This window comes from Ogataea angusta, assembly GCF_019207475.1.
Source record: "Ogataea angusta isolate 61-244 chromosome Unknown 61-244_NODE_5_length_850226_cov_91.758892, whole genome shotgun sequence".
NCBI lineage: Eukaryota > Fungi > Ascomycota > Pichiomycetes > Pichiales > Pichiaceae > Ogataea > Ogataea angusta.
In genome coordinates this window covers 632946-653834 of record NW_025065219.1, presented here as the reverse complement: position 1 = coordinate 653834, position 20889 = coordinate 632946, and the positions used below count along the sequence as shown (strand labels likewise).

General features: G+C 55.7%; 11 protein-coding genes across 11 annotated transcripts; 6 read left to right on the top strand and 5 right to left on the bottom strand.

Annotated features, from left to right (window-relative positions):
* Positions 1–69: 69 nt before the first annotated feature.
* Positions 70–504, top strand: KL928_002914 (uncharacterized protein; the record flags this gene model as incomplete). The annotated part of the gene is made up of 1 exon (XM_043203443.1): positions 70–504. The coding sequence occupies one exon, from the start codon at positions 70–72 to the stop codon at positions 502–504; it is 435 nt and encodes a 144-aa protein (XP_043060068.1).
* A 35-nt stretch (positions 505–539) lies between these two features.
* KL928_002913 (uncharacterized protein) lies at positions 540–1510 on the bottom strand (the record flags this gene model as incomplete). Its single annotated transcript, XM_043203442.1, has 2 exons — positions 540–702; positions 795–1510. 2 exons carry the CDS (start codon positions 1508–1510, stop codon positions 540–542), a joined length of 879 nt encoding a protein of 292 aa, XP_043060067.1.
* Positions 1511–1604: 94 nt separating this feature from the next.
* Positions 1605–5796, top strand: KL928_002912 (uncharacterized protein; the record flags this gene model as incomplete). Its single annotated transcript, XM_043203441.1, has 2 exons — positions 1605–1677; positions 1772–5796. The coding sequence occupies 2 exons, from the start codon at positions 1605–1607 to the stop codon at positions 5794–5796; spliced, it is 4098 nt and encodes a 1365-aa protein (XP_043060066.1).
* A 2-nt stretch (positions 5797–5798) lies between these two features.
* On the bottom strand, positions 5799–6844 carry KL928_002911 (uncharacterized protein; the record flags this gene model as incomplete). Its single annotated transcript, XM_043203440.1, has 2 exons — positions 5799–6396; positions 6465–6844. 2 exons carry the CDS (start codon positions 6842–6844, stop codon positions 5799–5801), a joined length of 978 nt encoding a protein of 325 aa, XP_043060065.1.
* A 13-nt stretch (positions 6845–6857) lies between these two features.
* On the bottom strand, positions 6858–8302 carry KL928_002910 (uncharacterized protein; the record flags this gene model as incomplete). Its single annotated transcript, XM_043203439.1, has 2 exons — positions 6858–7892; positions 7952–8302. The coding sequence occupies 2 exons, from the start codon at positions 8300–8302 to the stop codon at positions 6858–6860; spliced, it is 1386 nt and encodes a 461-aa protein (XP_043060064.1).
* A 292-nt stretch (positions 8303–8594) lies between these two features.
* KL928_002909 (uncharacterized protein) lies at positions 8595–9434 on the top strand (the record flags this gene model as incomplete). The annotated part of the gene is made up of 2 exons (XM_043203437.1): positions 8595–9170; positions 9231–9434. The coding sequence occupies 2 exons, from the start codon at positions 8595–8597 to the stop codon at positions 9432–9434; spliced, it is 780 nt and encodes a 259-aa protein (XP_043060063.1).
* A 600-nt stretch (positions 9435–10034) lies between these two features.
* KL928_002908 (uncharacterized protein) lies at positions 10035–13310 on the top strand (the record flags this gene model as incomplete). Its single annotated transcript, XM_043203436.1, has 1 exon — positions 10035–13310. The coding sequence occupies one exon, from the start codon at positions 10035–10037 to the stop codon at positions 13308–13310; it is 3276 nt and encodes a 1091-aa protein (XP_043060062.1).
* A 218-nt stretch (positions 13311–13528) lies between these two features.
* KL928_002907 (uncharacterized protein) lies at positions 13529–14272 on the top strand (the record flags this gene model as incomplete). The annotated part of the gene is made up of 1 exon (XM_043203435.1): positions 13529–14272. One exon carries the CDS (start codon positions 13529–13531, stop codon positions 14270–14272), a length of 744 nt encoding a protein of 247 aa, XP_043060061.1.
* A 25-nt stretch (positions 14273–14297) lies between these two features.
* On the bottom strand, positions 14298–15758 carry KL928_002906 (uncharacterized protein; the record flags this gene model as incomplete). Its single annotated transcript, XM_043203434.1, has 1 exon — positions 14298–15758. One exon carries the CDS (start codon positions 15756–15758, stop codon positions 14298–14300), a length of 1461 nt encoding a protein of 486 aa, XP_043060060.1.
* A 1358-nt stretch (positions 15759–17116) lies between these two features.
* KL928_002905 (uncharacterized protein) lies at positions 17117–18366 on the top strand (the record flags this gene model as incomplete). The annotated part of the gene is made up of 2 exons (XM_043203433.1): positions 17117–17308; positions 17506–18366. The coding sequence occupies 2 exons, from the start codon at positions 17117–17119 to the stop codon at positions 18364–18366; spliced, it is 1053 nt and encodes a 350-aa protein (XP_043060059.1).
* A 357-nt stretch (positions 18367–18723) lies between these two features.
* On the bottom strand, positions 18724–20787 carry KL928_002904 (uncharacterized protein; the record flags this gene model as incomplete). Its single annotated transcript, XM_043203432.1, has 1 exon — positions 18724–20787. One exon carries the CDS (start codon positions 20785–20787, stop codon positions 18724–18726), a length of 2064 nt encoding a protein of 687 aa, XP_043060058.1.
* Positions 20788–20889: the final 102 nt, after the last annotated feature.

The following is a 20889-nucleotide window of genomic DNA, read 5'->3' as shown; positions in this document are numbered from 1 at the left end:
CCCAGATTTTTCTGACAAAAGTTCAGAGAAAAAAAAAAAAACAATCAATAGATAAACGCATTGCTCTCCATGTCTGTTGCCGACAACTTGCAGTCGTCCATCACGTCGCTGCAAAACTCCATCAATTTTCTGAATTGCGCGATCGCCCCGCTGCGCCAGGTCACCGACGACGTCGATCGGTTCAAGACGGTTCTGCGCACAAAGGCCGTGTTTGACGTGATCCCCGAGTCGACCGTCCAGAAACGCACCAAGGCCGTCTCCGCGTTCGTCGAGCCCCGTCTGAACAAGGACCACGAGCTGCTGCACGAGATTATGGCCGATTTGGCGCGCAAACAGGACCGACTGCACAAACAAATGGCGCCGCTGGAAAAGAAACTCGAACGCGTCAGATCTCAGCATGGAGCCACCATCAAGGTCCAGAAGGTTTCGGGCTCTCGCGACGACATTGCCCGTCTGAATTCCTTGCGCGCAAAAAAACTCAAACTGGCGTCGAGATCAGCTTGAGGTTCTCCAGCAACTTGCCCACGCTTTTCTCCAGACTATCCAGCTTGATGGTGATCGAGAGAAGCATCGGGTCGCTCGTCACCACGTCGCACGTCTCCTGGATCGTCACGACGACCGGACTGTCGCTGTTGTCCATGTACGTGATGCTTTCTTCGAGGTATTTGCTTGACATCTTCAACACCGTGGAGCAGGACGGCTCTGCGTTGCCCGCAAAGACCGATTTTAAGAACCCGCTATTTTCGGCGCCGTTCTTCCGCCTGGAGTCCAGCAGCTTGCGGTACTCCTCGCACAGGATCGTGGAGATGGACCGTGTTCTGTCCTGCGAGATCTTGGCGCGCACATGGTCTGCAAACGAGACGCGGTTCGGCACGTCGATGATCAGGTCCCACGGCCGATGCGTGATCGGCTTGATTACCTTGAGGTCGATCGAGAGGTCGCTGTTGCTGATGACCAGGTCCAGGGCCACGTTTTCGGGGAGCTCCGGCTCAAACAGCTGGTGCGGCAGCCTGTACCTGGGGAACATGTATGCCTCTGTGGGGAAGAGCAGGGATTTCTTGGCGAGCTGGATTTGGCGGTGAAGCGTTGACAGTATTTTTAGCAGCACAGCAGGCTGTGTTTCTTGGAGCGTCTGTATTTTGCCAATGGTGTTGATAGCGTTGTAAATTAGATCGTGACAATCCAGTAATTGGCGCAGTATCAGTGTCGAGTTGTCCTTGAGCCGCAAGTGCAGCGCACGGCCGATGTTTTTTGACCGGATGGACACGCTGAGCCCTGTGACTCGGAAATTGGAGCGGCTGATTACGCCCTTGAGCGTCTCAGAGTTGTGTGACGACAACGGGAACTTGAACTCCTCGTCGTTGTTTTCACTGATTTTGGCCATACAGGACGAGAGGTTTTCCTTGATGTTGGGCAATTGCGGCCGTATCACCTCGTCAATAAGCCATTCCTGCTCTCTGGTGCTGTCGGCACACAACTTCTCGGAGGGAAGGAATATTTGCGTAGACATGAATATTAAAATAAAATAATTTAGGTAAATAAAATAAAATAAAATAAAATAAAATAAAATACAATAAAATAAAAGAAAAGAAAATAAATATTTTATGGATCTTCCTCATGATCTGGCTTCGGCGCTGCTGAACCAGCCACTCAACTATATTCTTCCCAAACAGGACAGTAAGTATTCTTGTGGACGCTCCTGACACCCCAGTCGTGCCTTTTGGAGGCCCATTCGAGGTCCGTTTGGCCCCTGCCAAACGCGTTTCCCCAGCAGGCAAGAAGGACATTGATGACGAGCTGCTGCGCGAATTCAAGGTTTCCGACCAGCTAAAACAGATAACCTTCAAGAAGCCAGCTATGAAACTGCCCGCAAAGGCTACCACCGAGCACACAGAGCCGCCAGGGGCGCTGGAACGACACATTCTGGCTGCTGTGAGCTCCAATCGATCGTGGACCAAGCCCGATCTAAAGGTCAAGAGAATCAAAATTGACAGCACGCCCACAGATTTTGACAGCGTGCAGCTTCAGTCGCACGAGAAGGCTTTCTCCGTGGCCGAAGAGAAGCCCGTTGTACATTTGGACTCGCGCAAATTGCAGACGGAGGCCAAAGATAAGCTGGTTTCCATTTTGCAGGGCCCATTCGATCTAGACCCGGAGACGCTGCAGACTCTGGAGGACAGCATGAATCGGCTGTGGTACTCGAAACAGCTGAAAGACATCGACGCACAGCTTCTTGTTCGTCTCAACGAGACGTGCTCCGCGATGCTGGACTTCCAGTTCGCCAATTTCGACGGCGACGAGATGGACGTTGCGTGCCAGGCCGCCAAGAGCGCAATATTGGTGATGCTGGTCTTCACAAGCAACCATAGCGACAAACAGCTGTATTTGGAGAACTATCTCACGTCTGTGCTGGAATTTGTGTACGCGTGCGGCGATGCTCTGCAAAATTCTGACGTTTCTGGCTCTGACCATTTTTTGAAGAGCTACATTAAAATCATGGACCTGCTGGCCTGCTATGCCAAATACAACAGTCTGGAGGACAACATAGTCACGAAGTTGGAGTACTTCACGCTGAAACTATGTTTTTCCGGCTCAAAACAAGACCCCAGTTACGACAGACTGCGTGTAGCAGCCTCAAACGTGATCTACGAAATATTCAACAGAAACCCGGACCAGCGCGTGTTTCTGCTCCACGAGATCGTCAACAGCTTTGACCAGCTGTCGCCGCACAAGACAAACTCCCGCCAGTACCATCTGGCGCGCGGGTTCAGCGTCCAGCTGGTGACGATGCTTCTGGTGCGGCTGATCCAGTCGTTCAGTGTGTGCTACGAGTTTGACGAGGCGTACTGGAAAGTGAGCGAAAAAAAGCGCCAGGAGCTGAACTCGAGCATCTACAGCTACATCGAAGCGTCGGCAGACGAGCTGGCGCGGCTCTCGAATGAGATCGCCTCGTTGCTGGTCACGAAAATCACCTCCAATTACGACACCACGGGAAAAAAAGTGCTGGAGAATTTCATAGAGGACTTGCTCGCCATGGCGGAGTATCCGGAATATGCCGGCTGCGAGACGCTGCTGGAGTCGTTTCTGCACACTCTGATGTTTGTTTTCAGCTCCGACAACTACTCTGCGCAGATCGAGGCGTTTGCGCTGGAGCTGATGGGCCTTATTGGCTCAAAAATCCTCGCGTTGCGCAGAAGCCAACAGCCGGCCCGGTTCAGCGCCGACATGAGCGTCGCCGACTTCCAGACGCTGTTCGAGCAGTATCTCGCCGTCTGGCGCGAGCTCAAAACATACCGGTCATTTTTTGCATTCAAACTGTTCACCAAGGTCCACGCTCTTACAAAGTCCGCTTCAGATGAACTACTTTCCTGCTGCCAAAGAGCAGAGTTCCTGCTGCTCCAGATCATCAACCAGAAGGTGCCGCTCCCCCAGATCGACCGCCCGGCAGACTATCTCGCCGTTCTCGCGTCGCAGAACCTGTTTGCTCACTACGACGCTTTTCTCGGGCTGATCGTCAAGTCGCTCGACCACCCGCGCACCAAGTCCAGAAACAGAGCCATCAAGAACCTGTCGCTGCTGATTGAGCGCGAGCCGTCGCTGCTGACGCTGCCGACCGTGAAACAGTCGCTGGCGGCGCGGCTCGTAGAGCAGTATGCGTCGGTGCGCGACTCGATCGTCGAGCTGCTGCTGAACACGGTGCCGGCGCATCCCGAGCTTGTCGGCGACTTCTACGCTCCCGCGTGCGACAGGATCGGCGACGCCAGCATGGCGGTGCGGAAAAAGGCCATCAGTCTGGCCAGGGTGATGTACGAGCACTCCACAGAGCAGAGCGTGCGCACGGCGGTCTGCGAGAAGCTGCTGCGGCGACTGGACGACGAGGAGGACGCCGTGATCGACCTGGCGGTCGCCTGTGTCAAGGACCTGCTGCTGCTGTCGCACGAGGACCCGCTCGCCAGGGCAGAGACTATGGTCTGCGTGATTGGCAAGTCAGAAAAAAACTGGGACTACTTCGAGCGGTTTCTGCGCGAAAAAGTCGTCCACCACTTCGCAACGAGCCCAGAGCTCAGAAATGCAGTGGCCGCCGTCATCCAGGCAATTCTGGAGCACGTCACGAGCCAAGTGCATTGCAACCACGACCGCGTGCAGAACATGACCGGATTGCTGGCAATATTTGTCAAGTGCGACGGCACGCTGCTCTCACAGGACCAGCTCGTCTCGCTCCAGCCGTACATCACCGACGACAGCTCCACGGGCAGCTCGCTGTGCTACAACATCCTGCAGATATTCCACTACACGCTGCCCCAGACACGGTCGCTGAAAAAAACGTTTATCCACCAGTGCCAGACGTCGCTCCTGGCGCGACTCACCAAGTTCAACGCGCGCGAGCTCGAGGAGGCCATGCCGTGTCTGTGGCTGCTGTCGCTGATGAAAAAAGACACAGAGAAGCTGGCCCGGGCGTGCATCTCGTCGCTGGCTCTTTTGAGGCCGTATCTCGCGAAAATCAGAGAAAACAGCTACGAGCCAGATCCCAAGGTGTTCCGGCTGTTGTTTCTGCTGGGCAACGTGGGACGCCACTGCCGGCTCGACGCGCACACAGAGCTGTTCCAGGCGGCCAGTTTGGGCTTTAAGGCCACCGACACGGTGTCTGGGTTCATTATCAAGCATATTTCGGTGTTTTGCGACGAGGCGCTCGACGCGAGCTCGCAGCGCGTGGCGATCAAAAACCTGCTCAACGTGTGCATCACGCACCCGCGTTGGTTCATGAGCGAGCGCATTCTGGGCGTCATGGACCGCGTCTTCGAGAGCAACGACCCGGATCTCCAGGATATCGTCGTCAACACGCTGGCGACGTTTCTCGAGCTGCAGGACCGCGAGGCCGTGCTGCGCAACGGGCTGGACTTCAAGGACTCCAAGACGGTCAAGCTGGACGTGCAGGTGTTCCACGGCGAGTCGTCCGAGTACGTGAACGACGGAATATGCTCCTCGCTCGTGCAACGGTACCTGCACCATGTGCTAAAAAATTGCCTCCTCGACGAATCGGGCCACTCGCTGCGCGCGGTGACGTTTCTCAAGCTCGTGGTGAGGTTTGGCTTTGCCAACCCGAAGCTGTGCATCGCCACGATCGTCGCGCTGGAGGCGTCCCAGACACCGGCCATCCGGTCGACAGCGCTGGCGATGCACGAGCAGCTGTTCGAGAAGTACGAGTCGCTCATCGAGTCGGGCTACATGGAGGGCCTGCGCATGGCGTTCGAGTACCGCAGACGGCTTTCTGGCCAGCTGTTGTCGGAGACGACGCTTTTCCGGTGCATGATGAGCGTGCTGGACGGCAGCAAGATGGCCGGAAAGCGGTTTCTGCGGCTGCTTGTGAAGACGCTCGCGAATTTCGAGGACCCAGACCCGCTGTTTGTGGGCTACGTGGCCGTCAACCTCGCTGCCGTCCATTTCCGGCAGCAGGACCACGTGTTTTTCCTGGTTTCGGGTCTCGAGCAGATCATCGACACAGAGGCGGCCGAGCTTGTCGAGCGGACCGACGAGGAGGACGACTGGGACGTGCTGGGTGCGCAGGCACGGGCGCTGTTTGTTTTAATGCGGCTGAAGGACGTTCTGGTGACAAACTACAATCTGTCGGACGAGCGAATAGTCAAATATCAGACGTCGGCCAAGGATTTCAGAGGCGCCATCACGCGCGTCGATACCGTTCCGCTGGACGTGGCGGATCTGGATCTCGCCAGACGCAAGGGCGGACAGATGTCGCAGAAGCTGTGCACGAAGTTGCTGGAACTGGTAGAAGATTAATTTTATGCTGCTGCTACACACCCTGTAGAAATTTCGGGTCGAAGTCCGACCGCCGCGAGATGTATTGTTTCAGCACGGACTTCTTGAGGTAGATCAGCTGGCCCTCGTTGCACAGGTCTTTGAGCAGCTCGGGCTGGCACGAAAACAGGTTTGTGAGCTCGCGGAGGATGCTGAACTGCTGCTTCATGTCGTCCAGGCCGTCGTAGGCGTCTAAAACGGAGATGTAGTGGATCACGTCCTGGGTGAGCACGAGAGAGCCGTTTGAGTTGACGCGGAACCGCGTGAAGTGGCCGATGAGCAGCGTGAGCAGGCTCGCGAGGATGCGGCGGATGGTGTCCATTTTCAGCGTCGGGTTGAAGCCCAGATGGTCGTACAGCGCGCGGAACACTCTGTCGAGGAAGCGGAGCATCTTGTCGCAGGTTTCTGTTCTGTCGATCGTCGGCTGCGTCGCCGGCTGGAAATCGTCCATGGCCTGGCCGCTGAGGATGTTTTTCATGTTGCGCTCGATCAGCTCGAGCAGCTCGTCCACGATGATGTTGAGACCGAGCTCGACGTCCTGCAGATACGAGTTGAACATGAGGCTGAGTCTGTTTTTGATCTCTGTGGACAGAATCAGCGGGTAGAAGAACCGTTTCACCACGATCGATAGCAGGTACACCTGGACGGACACCAGGCCGATCTGCTCCACAAACTTGAGGTTGATCTCGCTGGAGCCAAAGAACGACGCGAGTTTCTGCTGCTGCACCAGAATCCCGTTGTAGTACAGGTTTTCGAGCTCAATCGCCAGATACGACTGGCCGTAGCTCATGATCAGAATGTCGAACATCTCGAGCGAGTACTCGTTGATTCTCCCGGGCACCAGCTCGATGGCCCGCGTGAGCGACTCCACCACCGCCTTGAGGATTTTTTCCGCGATCACGAGCGACACCTCGGACCCGTCGCCGGGGTCCTGGTCGAACGAGTCCGACACCGCTCGCGCGCCCTGGTCGCTGCCCCCGCGCAGCTTGCTCCGCGTGAACCGGTCCTTGAGCGAGGACGAGCGCTCCATGTTCTTGATGAACTTAGAGATGGACGTGAACTTCTTGGACCGCTTGTACGAGAGCAGTCTTCGAGTCGAGTTTTCGCGCTGCGGAGCGTCCAGAAACACGTCCTGGTCGTAATCGGGCGGCACCGACGTGCTGGTGTCTTTGGAGTGCAGGATCTTGTTCTCCAGCAGGTGTTTGTTGACCACTTTCTCGTATTTCGCCTCGAAACGCGCCGTGAACAAGCCGATCAGCTCCGCGAGGTTCTCTTTCTCCAGGTTGAAATAGACGTCCTTGTCCACGTGCTGGTGGAACAACGCGGCGTGGAACTTGTCCAGCTCGACGCCCAGGTCCACCCCCTTGTCGCCAAGGAAGCTTTTCAGTCTCTGGGTGAGCTGGTTCACCTGGTTGCACAGCAGGTGCAGCACACGAAGGCTGCACAGCCTCGAGTACGACGAAGCCACCCGCAGCAGCAGCTGGACGCGGTTGCGGATCAGCTCCTTGTAGAAACGGTCCACAAACGCCAGCAGCACGGCCCTGGTGTGCTCGAGAAAGATCTGCTGGATGGTGTCGAACTCGGTCTTTGTGAGGATCTCCTCGATTTCGTGCAGCATCGCCAGCGTGAGGCCGTCGAGCCGGTACTGCGAAAAGCCCGGGTCGCCCATGTTTTTCCAGAACGTCGGCTCGACGTTGAGCTCTGAGGACTGGAAGTTGCTGAAGACCGGGTGTTTGTTGATGTAGAACTGCTTGATGTTCTCGCCGTCGTTGAACAGGAAAAGCAGGCTCGACAGCTCCTGGAGCCGTCTGAAGTTTTTCGAGTTGTCCATCTCGTGGAACTCGTTGAGCAGCTCGATCTCGAACCTGTTGCAGTGTTCCTGGATCATGGCGTGTGTGGCTTTGGCGGGCGGCAGGTCGTTGCTGGCGAGCTTTGCCGACAGCTTGAGCAGCTGGTTCAACGCCACGGCGCGCCGGTCGCGCGGCATCTTGGCCAGCTCTGACGGGGCCTGTCTTTTCGTGTAGAACTCGTTGTAGCACTTGGTCAGGAAAATCAGCGTCACGGTGTTCTCCTTCAGGCTGTTGGTCTCGGTGAGCTTGTCGCCGAGCGGCCGAATGTCGGCGTTGATCCGCCGCACCTTCAGGTCCAGCTGGGCAAACTGCGAGTTGAGCTTGCTGGCCTTGGGAGCGAGTCGCAGCACATTGGAGAAGTGCTCTGTCTGCTTGACCTCGGCGATTTTCTCGTATTTTGTCTGTTTCGCCAGACACTCCTCGCCCAGCCTGCTCAGCTCCTTGACACACGCCTCAAACGTGCGGATGTACGGCTTTGGGTCCAGCTGATCGAGGGGCTGTGCGCCGTCGTAGCCGGTCCGCGAGGACAGCTTGGCGGCGAGAAACTCGACGAACTCGTGCACCGTGAGGCCGTGCAGGAAATCGTCGAGCGTGAGCAGCCGCTTTGTCTCGTCGTCCAGTTGGAACAGCGACGCCATGGAGTCTTGTTTACAGCGGCGGAGACGGGTATTTTTTTTTTGCGTCGATCGGCGGACCCGGGTGGAAAACACCTCTGCACCAGACACGCCGGTGCCGGCCGCACACACCGGACGCCGTCGCAGGCTACCAGTGTCGCCGATCGTGTTTGTTGGTCGGCCACAGCGCTCTTCCCGTTGCCGGGATCTGCGGGAAAGTGCCAAAATTGTTCCTAGTCGTACATGCCGAAATTGCGAGAAAAAATCGGTTGCAGATATAAAACCCGGCTCATTCATTCTACACCTTGCCCCACCCATGTCAGGAGTTATTTACTGTTTGCCAGGCTCGCCAAGAAGTTCGCTTTTCCCCCAGCTCATCAAGTACACGGGGCTTGACATCGAGGTCAAGGACCCTTCTGCTGCCTGTTTTGCCGAGAACTTCCCGCTGAAAAAGTGTCCTGCGTACAAACAGAACGACGGCTTCAAACTCACCGAAACCCTCGCCATTCTCAAGTACCTCGTGGACCAGGTGCCTGGAAAATACAACTGGTTCGGAAAGACCAAGCAGGAGGAGGCCAAGGTCTGGCAGTGGCTGTCGTTCGTCAACAGCGACTACGTGAGCGCTCTGTGCGACTGGGCACTGCCTTCGTTTGGTGTTTTGCCGTACGACAAGCAGAGAATCGAGCGAGGCGTCGCCAGTCTCGACAAGCTCACGTCTCTGCTGGAAGACCAGTTGCACAAGACGAAGTATCTTGCCGGCGACGAGGCCACGCTTGCCGACATCTACGCCATCCAGGCGGTGAAAGTGTGCTACGGCAGTCTGTGGGAAGAGTCGTGGGTTAAGGAGCACCCGGCCGTTGCCAGATGGGTGCAGCAGCTGAAGGAGGACCCGGTTGTTGGCGAGGATTTGAAGGATCTCAAGCCGGCTGCGAAGGCTGTTCTGGGGCAGTAGACAAGGAGATCCGCGGAGTTTGTGAAGCCGGCAAAGCCAGACTCACCAGTAGTGGACCTAAATAGCACAAACGTAGATCTTGCTGCGCCACACAGTAGTCCGGCCCGAGCTATCGATGCTGTTTTCGGAAACAGCCACTTTCTGCAGCTGGATATGCACAACCCAGGATTTGGGAAATTCGTGGCTGATGCGTCTCTCGGCTGACGTAATTATCAGTTAAATGCCCACTTTAGTCCAACCCCACGTTTTCACGTCACAGCCCTGTATCGTCGGAGTAGAAGAAGGGGGTGGGATCCACGGTGCCGGAGCAACTGTCCGCAACGCCCAGGGTTGCTGCTTGTCTTTTTGTGCTCGCCAGAACCCAGTCACGCTCCTGTCTAGACCCACGTTTCACTGGCGGCCATGTACATATTCCTGACCACTTTTCATCTTGGCTCTGCAAGAATTGGACGTACCATTCCTTTAAGATAACCGTGCAGAAACAGCAACAGTGGAGGGCCAGGGACGAAAGAGGGGACTTTTCTGGCGTGCTGGGTTCCAAGGCCGTGTCGAACAGCGCCCTGCCGCCCCTACAGGACGCTTCTCGCGTGCCATCAAACGATTTCGAAAAAGCTAATTTAAAGCCCAAATTATCAACTAAAAAAAAAGAAATGCGAATATGAGTTGATTGCAAATACAGTCTTGGCAGAGACTCCACAGCGCACTACTATATAAACCGGGTGTCCCCGCATGTGACGGCCTCAAAATTGTCAGATTGGAACCCGGGTCTCAGCTACTAGATAAATACAGTTATAGATAGCTACCATGCCGACAGACAGAAACCAACAGACAAAGGTGTCTGCTACGACACACACAGAAATATCCAGAGAGTCCAGCAGCGATGAGAGCTCGGTCGCGTTCTATCGTATTTCCGGAGAAGACGCGGTGAAGTATTTCGGAACGCACGCCGTCAACGGGCTGAGCAGCGCGAAAGCCAAGGAGATGCTTGCTAAGTACGGTCCTAATTCTCTAGGCGATTCTGGAAAGATTAACTACGGTAAAATACTGGCGCACCAGGTGTTCAACGCCATGATTCTCGTCTTGATAATCTCGATGGTCATTGCTCTGGCCATCAGGGACTGGATCTCCGGAGGAGTCATCGGCTTTGTCGTGCTCCTCAACATTTCGGTCGGGTTCATCCAGGAGATGAAGGCCGAGAAAACCATGAACTCGCTCAAGAGCCTCTCCTCGCCGTCCGCGCACGTGACCAGAGACGACGACGACCACACGATCCCGACAGAGGAGGTTGTTCCGGGCGACATTGTGCACATCCGGGTCGGCGACACGATTCCGGCCGACCTGCGGCTGATCGACTCGATGAACCTCGAGACCGACGAGGCGCTGCTCACCGGCGAGTCGCTGCCGATCCCCAAGGACCACACCGCGGTGTTTGCCGACGAGTCTGTTCCCGTTCCTCTTGGAGACAGGTGCAACATGGCGTACAGCTCCTCAGTGGTGAGCAAGGGCCGCGGCACGGGCGTTGTGGTTGCTACCGGGCTCAACACCGAGATCGGCAAGATCGCCAAGTCGCTGCAGGGCGACAAGTCTTTTGTCCGCAAGGTGGAGAAGAACGCCAAGGACGGCTCGAGGCCGAAGAAGAGGGCGTATTTGACGGCGTATTTCGGCACCATCAAGGACGTGGCAGCGAACTTTCTGGGCGTGGCCAGCGGCACGCCGCTGCAGATCAAGCTCTCGTGGCTGGCCATCGTGCTTTTCTGGATCGCTGTGGTTTTCGCGATAGTGGTGATGGCGTCGCAGAAGTTCCGCGTCAACAAGGAGGTGGCCATCTACGCCATCTGCGTGGCGCTGTCGATGATCCCGTCCGCGCTGATTGTCGTGTTGACCATCACGATGGCCGTGGGAGCACAGGTGATGGTGTCGCGAAACGTGATTGTGAGAAACCTGGACTCCCTGGAAGCGCTGGGCGGCATCAACGATATCTGCTCCGACAAGACAGGCACTCTGACGCAGGGCCGGATGATCGCGAAAAAGGTGTGGATCCCCAACGTCGGAACGTACTCTCTGGAAGGGTCGAACGAACCGTACAATCCGAACCAGGGCACGCTCAGTTTCAGCAAGTACTCGCCAAAGTTCGTCAAGGAGAGCGACGAGTACATTCCGCCGGAAAAGGAGCTGCCCGAGCCGATGCCAGCCAACTTTGCGAGCTTCTGTCTGACCGCAGGACTCGCCAACATCGCCATCGTGAACAGCTTCGAGAACCCGGAAACGGGCAACACGGAGTGGAAGGCGCACGGCGACCCCACGGAGATCGCCATCCGCGTGTTCACGAGCAGAATCCCCGGCTACACCAAGGACGAGCTCGCAGCGAAATATGACCACATCAACGAGTTCCCGTTCGACTCCTCTATCAAAAGAATGTCTGCGATCTACCGCAACAAGGAGTCCGGCGAGGTGAAGGTGTACTCCAAAGGAGCGGTCGAAAGACTGCTCCAATGCTGCAAATACTGGCACTCTTTCGACGACAAGGAGTACGACAGTCTTCGCGACAGCCAGGAGCTCCGGCCGCTGACGGAAGACGACGTTGCGCGGATCGAGAACCAGATGGACGTGCTCTCCAGAGAGGGCCTGCGGGTGCTGGCGTTTGCGTACAAGGACCTCACCAACGACGAGGATATCTCTCTGGAAACAGACAACCGGGAGCTGATCGAGTCGGACCTGATTTTCCAGGGTCTGGTCGGAATCTACGATCCGCCAAGAAACGAAACGTCCAGGTCCGTCAAGCTGTGCCACCAGGCCGGCATCAACGTCAGAATGCTAACGGGAGACCATCCCGGCACCGCCAAGGCCATTGCCCAGGACGTGGGCATTGTTCCGCGCAATTTGCACCACTACGCCGAAGACGTTGTCCGGGTGATGATCATGACGGCGCACGAGTTCGACAAACTGAGCGACAGCGAGATCGACGAGCTGCCTGTGCTGCCGTTGGTGATTGCGAGATGTGCTCCGCAGACAAAGGTCCGGATGATCGAGGCGCTGCACCGCCGCAACAAGTACGTGGCGATGACCGGAGACGGAGTCAACGACTCGCCGTCCTTGAAGAAGGCCGACGTGGGCGTTGCCATGGGCATGAACGGGTCGGACGTGGCAAAAGACGCTTCCGACATTGTTCTCACAGACGACAACTTCGCCTCCATTCTGAACGCCATTGAGGAAGGCCGCAGAATGTCGGCCAACATCCAGAAGTTCGTGCTGCAGCTGCTCGCCGAGAACGTCGCACAGGCCATTTTCCTGCTCATCGGCCTGGCGTTCATGGACGACTCCGGCTACTCGGTGTTCCCGCTGTCTCCCGTGGAGATTCTGTTCATTCTCGTGGTCACCAGCTCGTTCCCGGCGTTCGGTCTCGGAGTGCAGAAGGCAGCGCCCGACGTGCTGGAAAAAAAGCCAAACTCCACCATCTTCACCACCCAGGTGCTCACCGACATGATGGTCTACGGCATCTGGATGGCTGCGTGCTGTCTGTTTGCGTTTGTCGTTGTTGTCTGGGGACACGGCGACGGGTACCTTGGAATCGACTGCAATGCGACGAGCTCCGGCGCCGAGCACTGCGACCTGGTGTACAGGGCTCGTTCGACCGCTTTTGCAACCATGACGTGGTGCGCCCTAATTTTAGCATGGGAGTGCATCCATCCGCTGAACTCGCTGTTCCGCATGACCAAGGAGACCGACCACTCGTGGTGGAAGCAGACGGCGATCGACCTGTACGACAACAAGTTCCTTTTCTGGTCGATCGTGGGCGGCTTCGTTGCGGTTTTCCCTGTTGTTTACATCCCGGTGATCAACAGCGAGGTGTTTTTGCATTCCGGCATCTCCTGGGAGTGGGGCGTGGCATTTGGGTGCACTGGGCTGTATTTGCTGGGCTCTGAGCTGTGGAAGTGGATCAAGAGGGTGTACTTTAGAAGAAGAGAGTACGAGAGAGCCAAGAACCCAGAGGCCGAGCTGGAGAAGTCGACCGACATCTTTGAGAAGTACGCATCGCTCTCTAGGGCCAGCACGATGGACCACAGCACTCTGATCGTGTGAGCTAGCGATAATGCGCTAGGTAATATTATATTGTTAATGCCTGCATTAAAATAAATAATGCTTTTTTTTTTTTACTTTACATTTCTTCGTTGGGAAGAAATCGTGGAGAAGTGCCAAAAAATTCAAAAAACGTTTTTAATACGTAGCAGGAAAAAACACAGAAAAAAAAACCGTGGCCTTTTAGTATACGTTTTCATCTCCAACACAAATATTCAGCGATGCGGGGTCCGGCATTGGACCAACTTCTGACCCCAGAAGAGAGCCGGAGGTCCAGGAAGCTGAGGGTACAGGTGGACTGCGGCGAGCGAGACGTGCTGGCGACTCTGAGCCTGTTATGTGTCATTATCTTGCAGGAGTGTTTCCGCACGAGCGCGAGTCTGAACCGGTTCGTCGCCGAGGTGCTCAAACGGTCGCACAGCAGCAACTCTGTTCTCCACGTGACCATGTACTATCTGCTGCAGGTGTACGCCCAGAGACAGCAACAACTATATTTATACCCGGGCCCCAGCTCTGTGACCTGTCCCAAACGATGTTTTCTGACCTGCTTGATTTTGGCCTCAAAGTACCTGCAGGACCAGAACTACACGCTCACCACATGGAGCAAGATCACAGGGCTGAGTGTCGACGAGTTACAGACTAACGAGCGAAAGATCCTGGAGCTGCTACGTTACAAGCTGCATATCAAGGAGAGCGAGTACAAGCGGCTCTGTGAGTTTACGCGCGGCTGCGAGAAGCGGCTCGCCGCGGACAAGACCAGAGCCGCCCCGTCCAGTCTGCTCACGCCTCCTTCCTCGCCCAGAGAGTGTCGAGACGACGAGTTTCTCGGCTGGCGCGCGACGCAGAGTCCGGACTCCACCCTCGGTGTTGAGACACGGACCGCCTTGGCGCGCGCCATCGAGCGATTTGTCGAGTTCCATGCCACGGAGCACGGCGCCACGGGCCACGAGATCGCGCTTACTTAATGCCTCTATGCTAAACAGCCTAATTTTATTTAATTATCCAGTACATGAACGTCACCGCAGCGAATTCTACCGCGGTGTAGCGCAGCAGCCGGGGAAAGTCCAGCTTCGCGCCGCTGCGTCTGTCCGCAAAGCTCCACAGCAGCCAGAGCCCGTTCGCGACGGCCGCCACCACGTACGCGGCAATGTCCCGGAACGGCCGTCCGAGGTAGCACAGCGAGTACGCCACGGCGGCGTCTCCGCCGGCCTCGCCGACGCTCAGCAGCTCCACGGCGGGGTATTTGATGCCCATCGCGAGCGAAAACGACTTCACCGTCACCTCCACGGCCTCGCCCGTCGTGTACCTGTGCACCACCTCGCAGTAGTCGTGGTCGTCTCCGCTGAAAATATAGTCGGGCCGGATCTTCTCCAAAATCTCCAGCGACAACGACGGGTCGATCACCGTCTGGTACTGGTGGCCCTTTGCGACGGGGAATTTCCTGCTCTCTCTGTATTTCCCGCACGGCTGCTCGGACGGGTCTCTGTACAGCGGCACGTGGTGGAAAAGAATCCGGGGTTGCATTTTTGGCTCGCGGCCTATTTCCTCCAGCAACCGGCGCGCCTCGCCATAAATCGCCTCGTCCTGCGTGTTCGACAGCGAGATGGTGTCCAGAAAAATCAGCTCGTGGCCCTTGCGCGCGATTCGCTGGTTCGGCTTGCCAAAAAACGTCTCGAACCTCTGCAGCGACGGCAGCCGGACGCCGTCTCCGTAGCCGATGTCGTGGTTTCCCGGCACCAAAGTCAGCGTCTCTGTGGTGCCGGGCGCGAAAACGCGCTTGAATCGCTCCAGCTCGCGCGCATAGAACTCGTCGCTGCTCGAACGGCCGTTGTCCATCAGGTCTCCCAGAAAGAAAACCGCCTCAGGACGGAGATGAGTCAGCAGCGAGCGGTAGTTCCGCCGCATGTAGTCGTCTGCGGTGACTTGCGACAGCTTCAGCAGCGGCCAGGGCCGGCCCGGGTACGTGTGGTTGTCGACCAGCTGCGGATCTGCCACCAGAAGAACGTGGTAGTCCGTGTCAGAGCCGGGGAAGCTGCACATGAGCGAGTGGAGCCAGACGTCGATCCTGGTGAACCAGTGGAAGAGGAGCAGCCAGAGCCCAAGCACTACCAGCACGCTTGTGGCGGAGGCCTTTGGCGGCCGGAACGCCACGAGGGCAGATAGTCGGAGCCGCATGAGTCTATCTTTTTTTCTATAATTACAGGTAAAACCGGAAATATTGAATATCTTCTGGGAATATTTGATTTCCCCGTCGGAAACATTTGAATAATGTGTCAGTAAAGTTTGTACCGTGATTTGAGTCATGTGACGGTAATATTTGGATCCTCGCTCGGTATCTTTTGTATCCCAAATTGTGTTGGAATTGGATTGGTGTCTGATACCATTGCATCCACATTGTAATTGGATTGCATATGTGAGGCATGCATTAGATTTACATAGAAAAGATTGCATGCAAATTGTGCAGCTTTGTGAGCTATCGATTAATATATGGACACAAATTAACATAGAATTAAGACTTTAATCAAAATAAATTCAAAATGGAGACGATTGAGCGGCTTTTCTGGTGCTTATGGATCACAAGGCTTACAGATTGTCATGATCTGATGAGTATATATCTAGGTATGTTATATGTTTCATGTAGGCTTGGGATTGCAACTACATGGCAGGAGTTTTTGACCACTAATGGTAAAGTATTGTAATCTATTAGAGCTCAATTGAATGGTATTGTATCACATTTGGCCAGGGAATGCATATCCATTATAGAGGATAATAGGCTTTGAAGTGAGATTGTATTGGAATTATGCACCAATTGAGTTGTAATTGAGACTTCAAATAGTATTGTGGCTGGATTGTACCCAAAATGTGACATGATCAAGTGGCATTGAATATATATTGCAGGCCCATTGCATTGAATGCAAGATTTGAGCGCAAATTGGATACCTTATAGACACATTTCGAACAAATAAAGTCCTATTATAGCCAAAATGTGTTGGTATTGTACCTCAATTGTGACTGCTTTGAGATTTTGATACTATTTTGAAGCTTCAAGGTAGATTTGTACCTGAATTGAATGATTTTTGAACGAAAAATACCCACAAAATGCGAATGAAATGCACTGGGTACGTGTTTTTGAGCATATAATGTACTTGAAATAGGTTTCCTTTGCTTTCTGAGCTAGAATTGATCATAGAATTGTGCCAGGATTGTATTGATATTGATTGATCTCTTTGAATTGTTTGACTTTTGTACTTGATTTGGATCAAATATGCACTATTATTGTGATATAATTGGGTAAGACAGTATGAATGATAAGAGATTGTACTTGTAATGCTCTTGATTTATCACTGATTTGGACTAGCCGCCTAGAAGTGTACCGGTGTTTGGGGGTCCTTAACTGGTGTCTGAGGGTCTCCCCTTTGCCACGTCTCCAAAGCTTTCTCGATCGCCTTCGTCATCGATCTCGTCCTCCGTGGAGTGCCAACCCTAGGTGATGAAGCGGATGCATTAGAGTGCCCCGACTTCCTATGCCAATCTTTCTTTCAGTAGAGTTTTCTCACCGCTACCGCCTCTGTGTCTTTGTTTGGCGAGTCGGTTTGCCTTTTGTCGTTGCAACGAACCTTAGGGTAGTCCATCACTGGATTAAAGCCATTCAATCCCACAGCATTTATAGACCATTTCCATTACATTTCTTGACCAAAACAAATAAACAAGACAGTTATCGATCAATCGTTTTTGAGCGCTGGGTAAATCTTTCTGTCGAATAGCACAATGCAGGTAGGGAAAACACAATACTTAAACACCTGCACCCAATGCTTTTCACCTTGCATCAATACTGGTCTAAGTCTATTTTGTGGAAATCCAATTGTTGTTCCCACATAATCCAATTCCAACACAATTTGGGATACAAAAGATCCCGAGCGAGGATCCAAATAATACCGTCACATGACTCAAATCACGATACAAATTCTACCGACGCATTATCCAAATGTTTCCGACGGGGAGTCCAAATATTCCCAGAGGAAATTCAATATTTCCGGTTTTACCTGTATTTTATTTTATATATAATTAAATTATTTTTAGACTATTTTATGCTTCTAGTTCTGATCCTCGCGATAACGCTGGCGTTTGTGGCGCCGCAATTGGTCTCCAACCTGCGCGACATCGGCCCCGTGGCGCTGCAGAAACAGGCGTCGATCAGCCCCACGAAAAAGCCCGGCGAGTCCGCCGTGTACCGCTCCGTCGACGTGCCGCACGGCCTGCCGTTGACCACGGGGCTGCGCATCCAGGCGGGCTACAAAGTCAGGGACGGCATCCTGAAGGACATCTGGCACCAGGCGTTGCAGGCAAACACGATTCTCGAGGTGGGCGGCGCAAGGCGCTCGACTCGCCAGATAAATGGCATGATTTTGCATCTGGCCCAGCAGATGGACCAGCACAGCGTGGGCCCGCGCGTGGGGCTCAATTCGGGCCTCGACGACCTGCACGCGCTCGTGGTGCTCTTCTGCTGCTTTTTCGTGTGCGACAGGACCGTTGTTGTGGGAGAAGACCCGAGCGTGGACGTGCTATTCACCAGAAAGACGGCCGACTCTGCAGCCAACGTCGTCGATCTGGACGACCCGGCGTATTTTGCCGAGTGTCCCGAGACCGCGGAGTACGCGTACGACCCCCTCAAAGACTACGCCCGGTTCAACAACGAGCCATACGTCGAGCTGCTCGACGGCACAGAATACCGGTATTTCCAGCGCAGCTTTGTTTCCGCCGTCGCGTCGCAGCTGATGTCTCTGTCGACGGCGTTCGCGTGGACAAACCGCGACAGACTGCTTGTCGTGCCGGGCAACAGGAACAACGCGCTCGTCAAGATCCTGTGCGGGCTGCTCACGGGCGTCGAGCACATCACCGTCGCGGCCGACGCGCCGATCGACGCGCTCGTCAGCTGCCGGCCGACCATCGTCTCTGCTCCGAGCGCGTGGCTGCAGCCCCTTGTGGAGGCGCGGCCGTCTCTGCTGCGCGCGCTGCTGCTCAACCGCGCCGAGTTCCTCAACTCGCACGGCATATTTAACCCGCTCGGCAAGCTTTATGCGACCCGGCTGCGTCTGGTGTATCTCCAGGACTCAGTTTTCACGTCGGCACAATACAACAAGCTCAAAAGCGTGCTGCATGCGCGGATCGTCAAGGAGACCGACATCCGCGGCTCAATGGGCCCCCTGCTCAAGACAAACCTGTTTGAGTACCGCCTGCTGAGCCAGAACCAGCTGGGCGTGCCGGCGAACTCTGTGGAGCTCAAAACCCGCGACGGCCGGCTCTACGCGCGCGGGTTTGTGCTCGCAAAGCACGACGCCATGCAGGTCGACGAGGAGATGTGGATCGACACCGGTCTGCGCGGGTTTTTCGCCACGGACGGGTGTTTTTACGCTAGCTAGTTATAAACCCGTTTGATCACGTCCACCCATTTTTTTTCTGCCACCAGTTCGTCGTTCTCCCACGCAACAATTTTGTTGCTCAGGTGGAAGTTTTCGGCGTCCGCCCGCAGAACAGCGGTCGTCTCCATCTTCACGTTCCAGCCGTCCTCTTTTCTCCCCATCGAGTAGCTGTAGACGCACTTGTTGTACGCGGAAAGCGGGTTGTTTTCCTTGATTTTCCACACGTTCGTGTTGCAGCTGCCGTGGTAGATCCCGGACAGGTTGCCGTACTCCGGGATCGTCACCTGCCCGGCGTCCTCGATGTCCGTGAGCGTCCACTCAAACGTCGTGCAGTCGAACTGCACCGTCTTTTTCCGGACCTCGGGAACGTCGATCGTGGTCGCAATCGGCCGGCAGATCGACGGGGTCCCCAAATCCGGAGCAGCCACCAGCGTTGTCTGGTCCAGCAGCGGCAGCACGAGCTTTCCCGCGTGCAGCGTGAGCGTCGGCGTCTCTGCGGACGGCCACGCCTGCGGCCAGTCGCACGTCGACAGCGCAACGCGCAGCCGGTGGCCCTTGTCGAGCTTCACGCCCAGAACGTCAAGCTTGATCTCGACGTCGTAGAGACGGCCCTCCTCGAGGTACTCCGGGTGTTCGTGGCTGTTTCGGTGCGACAGGTTCAGCTGGCCCCACGAGAGCAGCACGTGCTCGCCGCCAGGGTACAGGTCGACGAGCCGGACGCTGACGTTGGCGAGCTTTTTGTCAGACGAGAGCGTCAGGCCAATTTTTGGCTCGCCCAGCAAGTTGACCGCTTCTGCCAGCTCTGCAGAGTCGAAACACAGACACTTCGCGTCCTCGTAACGCTGGTCGGCCGGGAAGTCGCCGGGATACCCAAACGGACAGAAGTTGCCGCGGAACAGGCCGTGCGAGAGCGCCCCGCTGAAACGGTAATTAATTTTTGCTGGCTGCCCAATGCTCAGTTTATTATCTGGAGCTAGGGCATACTCCAGGCCGCCAGACAGCTCCACAGAGTCCGTAGACACCCACCGGCCGGCCCTGTACTCGTACGAGTCCTCAATGCCCGACGGGTCCTGCACGTACGCGGTCAGCCGCGGCAGACGGAGGTCGCCCTCGTCGTGCAACCATTTCTTGAACCACCTGAGCGACAGCTGCTGGTACCCGATTTTGGGCCCTGGCTTGGCCATTTCCGGGTACTCGTGGACCCACGGGCCCACCAGACCGCACGACTCCGGATGCGGCAGGTTCTTGACCATGCGGAACACGGGAGACGTGTAGCCGTCTCGCCAGCCCCCCACCAGCATAACCGGGACGTCCACCTGGCTGTAGTCCTCGCAGACGGAGCCGTGCTTCCAGTACTCGTCGCGGGTCTGGTGCTCGAGCCAGTGCTTGACCATCGGGACGACCTCGATTCTCTGTTTCCAGTTCTCTCGCCAGCCGGCGCCCACGACACGCGGGTCCTGCGGCCGAGGAGCGTACGCCGCCATGGTCGACCCCCACCACAGCATGTCCGACGCCAGCACACACCCCCCACGGTAGTGCACGTCGTCGGCGTATCTGTCGTCGGTCGACATGAGCGAAATCACAGCCTTCAGCGCAGGGTGTCTACGTGCTGCCACCTGCAACCCGTTGAACCCACCCCACGACTTGCCAAACATGCCGATCCGGCCGTTGGACCACGGCTGCGCCACAATGTGGTCGAACGCGTCCAACGCGTCGTCCTGCTCGAGTTTCAAGTACTCGTCCGTCAAAACTCCGTCCGAGCTCGAGCTGCCTCTCATGTCGATTCTCAGTGACGCCAGCCCGTTTCCGGCATAGTACGGGTGCCGAATCGCGTCCCGCTGGATCGTCACGTCCGCCCGGTACGGAATGTACTCCACCAGCGTGCCCACTCGGATCTTACCCTCCCAGGCTTCCCTGGGAATCCACAGGTGGCCCTTGAGAATAGCTCCGTCCCGCACGGGAATGTCGATGTCCTCGAACTTGAGGATCTCGTGCGGCAGCCCGGCGGGGTCCAGCACGGCAACGGGCTCTCTTTCGGACTGTTTCACGTTGAAGGCCATGATGGATATTTGCAGAGTTATCTTTTTTAGCACTAATCAGGAAGTTTTTTACGATAGCGGACAATGATGCACGGGCGATAGCGCATTTTCTCAGTAGGTTAT